At 41.8% G+C, this 8,728-nt stretch overlaps 3 protein-coding genes across 3 annotated transcripts; 1 reads left to right on the top strand and 2 right to left on the bottom strand.

The window, feature by feature from the left end:
• Positions 1-391: 391 nt before the first annotated feature.
• Positions 392-2,523, top strand: AK88_03841 (uncharacterized protein; the record flags this gene model as incomplete). Its single annotated transcript, XM_012481451.1, has 5 exons — positions 392-515; positions 763-947; positions 1,210-1,585; positions 1,703-1,890; positions 2,056-2,523. The coding sequence occupies 5 exons, from the start codon at positions 392-394 to the stop codon at positions 2,521-2,523; spliced, it is 1,341 nt and encodes a 446-aa protein (XP_012336874.1).
• Positions 2,524-3,012: 489 nt separating this feature from the next.
• Positions 3,013-6,522, bottom strand: AK88_03840 (uncharacterized protein; the record flags this gene model as incomplete). Its single annotated transcript, XM_012481450.1, has 1 exon — positions 3,013-6,522. One exon carries the CDS (start codon positions 6,520-6,522, stop codon positions 3,013-3,015), a length of 3,510 nt encoding a protein of 1,169 aa, XP_012336873.1.
• An 880-nt stretch (positions 6,523-7,402) lies between these two features.
• Positions 7,403-8,192, bottom strand: AK88_03839 (ribosomal protein L33; the record flags this gene model as incomplete). The annotated part of the gene is made up of 4 exons (XM_012481449.1): positions 7,403-7,424; positions 7,566-7,656; positions 7,788-7,867; positions 8,026-8,192. 4 exons carry the CDS (start codon positions 8,190-8,192, stop codon positions 7,403-7,405), a joined length of 360 nt encoding a protein of 119 aa, XP_012336872.1.
• Between the last annotated feature and the right edge of the window lie 536 nt (positions 8,193-8,728).

Below are 8,728 nucleotides of genomic sequence, written 5' to 3'. Positions count from 1 at the left end.
TTTTTTTTTTTTTTTTTTTTTCTATAAAAAAATAGGTGCATAATTTTATTCAGAATTTTCCTTCTTTTCCTTCGCCACTGTTCTAATATAACCGTTAATCATAGGAGTTGTAAAATGTCACAAGTCTAATATTTTTTTTTTTTTTTTTTTTTTTTTTTCCACAAATGTAGATATGTACATATATAAATGTATATGTACGAATATAAACGTATACGTGTGAAAAAACACGTAGCAGGGGTGCGAATAAGCAAATTGCCATTCTCATCACCCGTCCAGATGCATTGCCTCTATTTGTTTCTTACCTTTTTTTAATTGATCTGTAGATTGGATACTATACTTTGCTTGTCATAGCCATTTCGCTATAGCATTTTTTTTTTTTTTTTTCCCGAAGATGTTTTACCTTGATCCCCACAATGTTCTCTACATGGGGGGATGCTTTCTTGCATCCGTGTGTACCCTCTGCGTGTGTAGAAATAGGGATTTGTTTCCTCATATCAGTGAGAATAAGCCAATCGGTAAGCTACCCCCAAGTTGGAGTTACATCTACAAGAAAGAGGAAACAAATTGTTGAACACTCGAGACAGCCATTTTGTCTACATGATGAAATAGTGAACATTGCTCGTAGTTGTATATTTCCTCCTTTTTTTGTGGCTCACGTATACAAAGTGGAAGGACATGGCGCCAAGCAGATTGTCTGCCCTTTTTTTTTTTTTTTTTTCACATGACTTCCCTGCCCTCACACACATACAATCCTCTCCTCAGGCCAATTGTACCGACTCCTAAACATTCACAAATATGAATCGTTCAACATTATCATTCAAATTCACCACATCAATTTAAAAATGGGCGACGATGACAACAGCAAGTATATTGTCCATTTGAAAATCGGAAACAGATATTCCTACACCCACTACTACAAGCAGTACCTCAACAAAATACACATAGAAGTAAAAAAAAAAAATGGGCACAAAAAATATGGAAGGAGTAGTCTTCTCCTCCTTTCCCCCTGTTTGTTTTACTCCACGTGGTGGCTGCGACTTTGTGTGCTTGTACAAAAGTTACACTTTGTCTGTGTCTAAATGGGGGCGAGCATTTATATGTATACACTCTCCCCTTATGTTTCATGCGTTCTACATATGCTTATGCGTTCGCGCCTGTGGAGACCCCCTACACCATGAGCACCCCCTCCGCCCCTTCACACAAGAGTAGGAAAGAAAAAACATGGTTGTCAAACAGAACAACGACACCATAAGAATTGAAGTGTATAAAAAAGGAACTCTAAAAAATACATTCATCGGCTCAGCTGATCTTCACATCTACACAGATATCGTAAAGAAGTTATTCCCCTGCAACATGTACTTCAACATAACCAACAAAAACCAAATAGTAGCAACAGCCTGCTTGTCCTTTCACTATATCAACCTAGATTGTATAAAGACGGAGGACCAGATATACACCTCCCTATTTATCGAGACCATAATCGCTGTTCAGAAAACTCAAAACAGGAATAATGAAATGATTGAGAAGCTCATAAATGACGGCATGGAGCACTTTGACGCCATTAAGGAGACGGACGTCAGCTCGAGTAGGTCTACGCGCACTCTGCGGCGCGGTATCATTCGCCACGAAGTGCCACAGTGCTCCTTTACACATCGCCGCTGTCCACATCATCGCTTCACACATCACCGCTCCCCCCCCGCAGCCATCTACAATAACATTTCCTCCCTGGCAATCGAAGACAAAATTCGGCTCTTTTGCAAAAACTTGAATGGCTACCTGCTGCACAGCAATTTTTACATCAAGCGATTCTACAACAAGTACTTTTTCTACATGCACTTCTTTAAGGGAAAATTCTACTGGTGCTACTATAATGAGGAAGCCGACGCGAAGGTTCGTTTGGGGCACCCCTCCAATTTTACACTACACGAAAAATGTGTGTTTATGCGGTACATTTGTTTGACGCGCGCGTTACGCATAGTTGTGCGCAAACATACATAGATACACCTGGTCATTTATCCCCCCCTCTGTCTCTTACCCCACTTTTCAACCCCGCAGGTGGACAAAAACCGAGTGGGGTACATCCGCCTCGAATACGTAGTAAATGTGTACAGCGACGTCTACAGCCACAAATATTTCTATATCAAGTACAGGAAAAAAAGAGAAAAAAAGGAAAACTACTTATATCTTAAAACGGTAGACAAAGACAGAAACATCTGGGTCAATATCATTCACGACTTCATCATCCTTGTAAGTAATTACAGACGTGAGAAAACAAACAAAAGAAATAAAATAAAAGAACTCACAGATAATTATGCTGAGGGAGCGTCCAAAGAGGCCATTGAAATTAACAAACAACTGTCTCGCTCCTTCTCCACGAATTCTATAAAAAATAAATACCTAAATAAAAAAAATGCTGTGGATACCCTGAGCAACGTCGACAAGGAAGAGGGGCACACCAAGGACCCCGAGCTGGATCAGGTCTTGGAGGACGCCTCGCAAAACATGTGCAACTACAGCGATTAGTCCGGCCCCGTTTGCCCAGTTGGACCAACTGGTCTAAATAGCCCCCCTTTTTTGCGCTCCTTCCTTTGCACTTGGGGAGGGGTTAAACATGGACACGCCGCCCATCTGATCAGATTCCGCGATGCTCATATTTATAACGTCACTTTACAGGCGATGTGCAATACACATGCCGTATAGGTGTATGCTTTTTTTTTTTTTTTTTTTTTTTGCACCCCTCCTTGTGGGGATATCCCACATGTGGCCCTTTCTTAATTGCACACTTTGCATTACGAATGATTTTAAAAAAGGGACAAGAGAGCTTCACCCCGTATTCACTTTGACTTGTTCATTTATTTATGTTTGTTTCTTCCTCCCCTGTTGCGTAGCTCATCATTCTTGTAATTTAGTAGGTCTCTTTGTTTGGAACAACAAAAAAAAAAAAAGACAAGCGGAATTTTACATCGATTTGTACACAAATATAAACGAGTTGCACTGTGCGTTGGTGGCGAGCTATGCGTTCGAGATGGTCTCTAAAAGGCGAGTGGCCTCGCGCATGACGAGATCACCATCGGGTATTCCCCCCACCAACACATCTCCATTTGTGCATTGGCGAAATTTAACAAACGGAGTGGTATCCACAAGGCTGAAAAAAAACTGGTTCCGAAAATTCTTCTTCAAGAAATTGTATAAGAAAATAATCTCGGTGCATATTAGAAGCGATTCATCATATTCCTGTTTTAGGAAAATCTGATTTTCGCATTTCCTTACAAGTGTTTTTTTTAATTCGTGTGGGTAAAATAGAACAAAGTGAAATAATTCTTTTTCCCCTTTTTCGAAAATGTACGCTACATCTGCTATTAAGAACTCGTTTATCTTGTAAAATGATTCCATTTTGTTCAGGTAATTTCTGCCATTCGTAGAAGAAACACCTGCAATATTATTACATTTGTGCAGTTGGAAATTGTGTCGAAGGAGGTCTACCGCCTCCCGGACACTTCCATACATATACCTATTAATCGTTTTGTTATTGTGGACTGTGGGGGGACTGCCTTTGCCGCCTCTAGACAGATTTAGGAATTGCAAGTCTTCCTCTTTTAACTCGAACGGGCTTTTAAGGGGGGTGCATCGGTCTCCCATTTGGGAACCCAATTGACTCCCCAACACGCTCACTATGTCGTTGTGCACCTCTTCGCTTATCGCCTTTATAAAATGCAGCAGGTAGTCCATTTGGAGGGAGCAGTCTCTACGCAGGCCATGCAAGTTACCCACCTTATCTGCCTCCTCCGCGTGAGGTCCTCGACGTAAAAAATGATTCATCTTCTCGAACAGCTTAACGATAGCGCCCCTCTCACGGTGCAGGTTTTCCTTTAACCTGTTCGTGTGCTCATCCAAAGTTGCGTCCATGTGTCCAATTTTCACTAAATCATTTGGCCCCTTCGAAATAAGAGAAAGGAGATCAAATCCCCCACTTGCATCTCCCTTCCAGTTGTGAATCAAAATGAGCAGAAAGTTTATATAGTCGGTGAACTCCAAGTGGCATGGTAACGTATCCGTTTTTTCTATTTTTATGAACAAATTTACCTTGCTTGGTGAGGCAGAATTTGGGTCCTTCTTAGTCTCCCCCATGGGGGGGTTCCTTCCAACCGAATCATCACCACCATTTGCAAAACTGCCAATTCCATCATGCACACTGTTCGTAGCGGTACACCTCGAGATGGAATCCAAGTCTACCATGTCCCCTCTCCTCGTATTCATTTCTGAGGGAATTTCCCACATAGGGGGAGCATCTACAAAAATTGATTCCTCTTTTCTAGAAACGGAAGAATCATCTGAACTTAAAAAGAAGCGGTACAATTCCTGCATCTCCTGTTCATTTATCCTTTTAAAAATGTTACAAGACAATAAAATAATTTTCATTTTTTTCTTCACATCTAACAAATGTGTATTCTGCTTTATGTGTTCAACTAGCCAATTGAACACTTCATAATTGTACATTTTCATTCGGTGGAAAATTTGGACATACAAAAACAAATTATTAACACTCAACTCCTTTTTTGTTTCCTCCAATAGAATTAAACACAAGGCGTATAGGTTTACACACTTCACATTGGAGGATGAAAGAGAAACGATTAATTTATGTAGCAGTAGCTTCAAGTCGGGGTTTCGTAAATTCTGTTCCATTTTTTTTCTTATCTTTTCTCTTACTTCATCCCAGTAGATTTCAAACTGATATTGCTCCTTTTGTGTAGACCCCACAGAGAGGTACTCTACCATCGGTAAGTGGTTATCACTCATGTCACCACTGTAGGTGTAGGTGTGTATCTCCTTGTGAGTGGTTGCACTGTTTAGCAAGTGGACGTACGTGTGTGGTTGTCCGTCCTGCAGGGAGAGATTCTCCCCCTTTTCAATATAATTAAACGATACCACATGTTTATAAACGGATCTGTTCAACGTTTTTAATATACTCGACACTGCCTTTAGCGAATCAATTTGATTGTCTAACGATTGTGGTTCTTCCGATTTTCTCAACCGATCAAGTAAAAAATGAAAGAATTTATAATTTAGGTAATTACAAAGTAGGCAGCTCTTTATAATGTTCGTTGTTTGGAAGAGGTTCAAAAACGTGTTGGCTGTGTGGTCCCGAGGGAGACCATGTTCCCATTTGGGTTCATCAAACAGGTTAGAATTTGCTGAATCAGATTTCTTCTGCTTTAACCCATTTTCCCCTTTCCTGCATTTTTCCATATACAAAGTTGTGTCCATGATGTGGCTAGCCAAAATGTCAAACAAGTCCTCCACATCATGGGGTCTAAATTTCGAGAACCCATAAAATACATTCGTTAGATGCACCGAATTGTAGAAACGATAATTCTGCATTACAACCATTTTCAACTTTGTCCACAGCTCCTCATTGTACACGTTTAGGTTGGCCATGTACAGAAGAAGAGAAGGAGTTAGGAAGTAACTCTCGTTTCTCACTTTTTCATTTAAAATTTGTACGATGCATTGAAGGATCTCCTTATTTTTTATTTTTAGTTTGTGCATGGCTCCGAGGAGACGGAGGATATCTTCCATGCTCACTCTTCCCTTAAGGAGAACCTTCACCAGTTTGTTCTGTTGTCCATTTCGTTCCGAAAAGGTACTGCTTATGGTTTCTTCAAGGGGCCGACGCATACAAGTAGGAGCTTCTCCTTCCCTAGATGAAACTGAAGTTCCACCACTAGCATAGACGTGGAGGACGCTAGAAAAGGCTCTCGCGCTCAATTTCTTTAAAGGGGTTCCTTCCAAAATCCTGCTATTAATTTCGTTTACCACATGGTTGTACTGTTTGATCTTGTGTAACTTTTGGATGATGTGCAGGAGGAGACTCCGTTGGCTGTTTGTTAGCCGATCCATCCTGTTCACTAGGGTGCCTATAAGGGTATCCACTACATCCTCTGTGTGTGTTTCTTCTTCCATTTTGTGTTCCCTGCTAACGGTGCCATGACGCAGGAGGCCCTTAACGATGTGTTGACTCTTACTCAAACCTAGCAATAGGAGAAACACATTTTTTGTACTTACAAGGTGGAAGTTTTTTTTTTCTTTACCTACCTCGATTAAGTAATTCTTCCAGACGTTTTCATTTTTCACCCCATTCTTGCTTAGGTAGAAAATTTTTTTACACAAATTGTTTACTGCATTAAGTTCTGGCTTGCCCTGTTGGCTGTTTTCCTCCTGTGGGGACCTCCTTTTCACACCCCTCATGGACAGCCCACAGTCCACTTTGTGTTTACTCTCTTCACTAGTATAATCATTTTCGTTGTGGATTCTTCCATCTGTTCTGATTCTATTACGTGGGGAGTATCCACAAGGGTTACTCATTTCCCCCCCCACATATTCTTCCACTTGTTTACGCCCTTCCGTGTTGATGCTCATTGCAGTCCTCCTTGCCTGACTGAATGCCCCCCTCATTTGGACCACATGGGTTAGTTCGTTGCTGTGGCCATGGGGATGCAGCGGGTTCGTCCCAGGTTGTCCCATTTTGCTTCCCTTCCCCCACGTCTCGGGGTTCCCCCTTTTTGGACCCCCATTTTGTAGCGAGTGAAAAAATGCCTGAAAGGCAAGGTGATACTTTTTGTTCCGCAGAGGGTCACGTGTTAGCAGCATAGGCCTCCTTTTTCCTTCCCTCGTAGAAGATAAAATACTTTCGCAAAATGAGTTCCTTAGTTGTGAATACGATTTTGCTTATATATATTTTCCCTCCGTTGTATGTTGCTACGCCGTTATGAGCAAAATCCTCTCCTCGGGTAATCAACAACGGAGTGGCACACTCCCCCTACGTTTCAGCTTTGCACTTGCGTAAGATAGGGTAGAACACGGGTACATGAGTCCCCTAACTTTTTTTTTTTCCCTTTTTTTACGGAACCTTTTTCTGGGATTTACTTTTTTTTTTTTTTTTTCCATTTTGACCAAGTCGAAGTGGAGAGTAGTTACCCCGGGGGGGGCATTTGCGCAACGGGAGGAGTCGACACAGGTGTGTCGGACGTAGGGCGCTTAAAAGAGATGTGTGCAGTTGTAGCGGTTTAAAAAAAAAAAAACAGATCATATCACAACATAACGTAAGGTAACGTAACGGGTGGTAACACAAAATAGAGTAGCGCAACGCAGCGCATGAGAACGATGGGAACAGCTAAACTAAATACCGGAAAAAAAAAAAAAACCCTTTGGTGAAAAAATTTTAAATCGTGCGTTGGGCCCCTAAGGAATTGCTCACACGTGTGACATATTAACCTTAGAGAAATACGTCCACGGTTGAGAAGCAGTCACATCCACCCCCCTTCCAATGAGGCTAATCTTTAGTGTGATTTGCACACTTTTTACAAGAGGTCGTTGAGGACCGTTGGTACCATCCTCCAACGCGTCAACTCATCCTTGGCAGACTCCTATAAAAGGAAAAAAAAAAAATATAAAACCAAAGAGGTAAAAAAAAAAAAAAACGCTTAAAGATTTTACAAAATAATAACACCTGCCAAGACTGCAAACACTCATGGGGGGGAGAGTGGGCAGTTCAACAATTCTCCTACCTGTACGTGTTGTCTATGAGTTTGTTGAATTTCCCGAACAGGTAGGACTTTTCTACTCTCTTCAACAGGGGCCTGAGGTTTTTGTTTTTTCCTAAAGGGGTGTGAGAAGGGTGGCATGAAATGCGGGGTGCTCGACGGGCCACATCCATCGGGCCACCTCCATGGGGAGACACTAGACCTGTTCCCCAAATGAACCCTCTATAAGGGGGGTCATACACGCACCTGTAAAGCGCGCATAATTAATTCCGTGCATGGTTAGCCTCTTTTTCGACTTGGACTTTGTGTGCTTTTGGTAAAACATGCTGCAGAGGGAGGAAGCGGCGCGTCAAAGTGAGTGGCGGGTACACATGGGTAGGAACATGGGTTATGCACATGGGGACACGTCCTGGCTGTACAAGGTGGTTGCACATGGACGTGTGTGGGAAGAACGCCTTGGCGCTCTTTTGGCTGCGGCACGAACACGTGGCGGTTAACTACGGGGTCATGCTTCCTCAAGGACAAACGGAACTTGGCCTTGCTGGGTGAAATGTACGTCGAGTAGATGTAGTTGCTTGCACATGAGGAAATTAAATTTACATGGACCCTTTTGCTTTTGGATCGAAACAACACACTGCTTAGGAAGAACATTTTTTTTTTTTTTACGAGTTGGCGATCTGCAGGTGTGCGCTCAAGAAAACGTACGTATGCGGGAAGTGTAGATAAATTTTTTTTTAATCTTGTTTATTTCTTTAGCGAATCCCTCTTTTTTTTTTTTTTTTTTTATGTTGTTGTCGCTTCGATGTTCTCTTTTTTGTTATCTATATGTATGTTCGCTTTTGAGCAGTGGTGGTATGGTGGGAGAAATACGACCCATGGGATGAGATATGTGCTCTCTTGGCCTCAACTTGTTCCCCCTCTGCAAGTGCACCACAGATGGGCGAGATATGGATGTCACGGATCTTTACCCACATGGGGTGGACGCTTCAAGCACATTCGCGAACTATACGCACGCATGTGTAACCCAGGTCACAGTGCCCCCCTGCTTTGGGGAAAAGATAAGGCAAAAAATTGTGTCACTATATAATTTAAGCCAAACATGGTGCGATGATGTAGCACTAATATACTACCACAAGGAGAGTAAAAAAAAAAAAAAAAAAAAAAAAAAAAAAAAAAAAAAAAAAAAA

Source organism: Plasmodium fragile (assembly GCF_000956335.1).
Source record: "Plasmodium fragile strain nilgiri unplaced genomic scaffold supercont1.47, whole genome shotgun sequence".
Classification (NCBI taxonomy): domain Eukaryota; phylum Apicomplexa; class Aconoidasida; order Haemosporida; family Plasmodiidae; genus Plasmodium; species Plasmodium fragile.
Note: the sequence above shows the minus strand (reverse complement) of the source record. Positions and strands in the feature narration are given on the sequence as shown.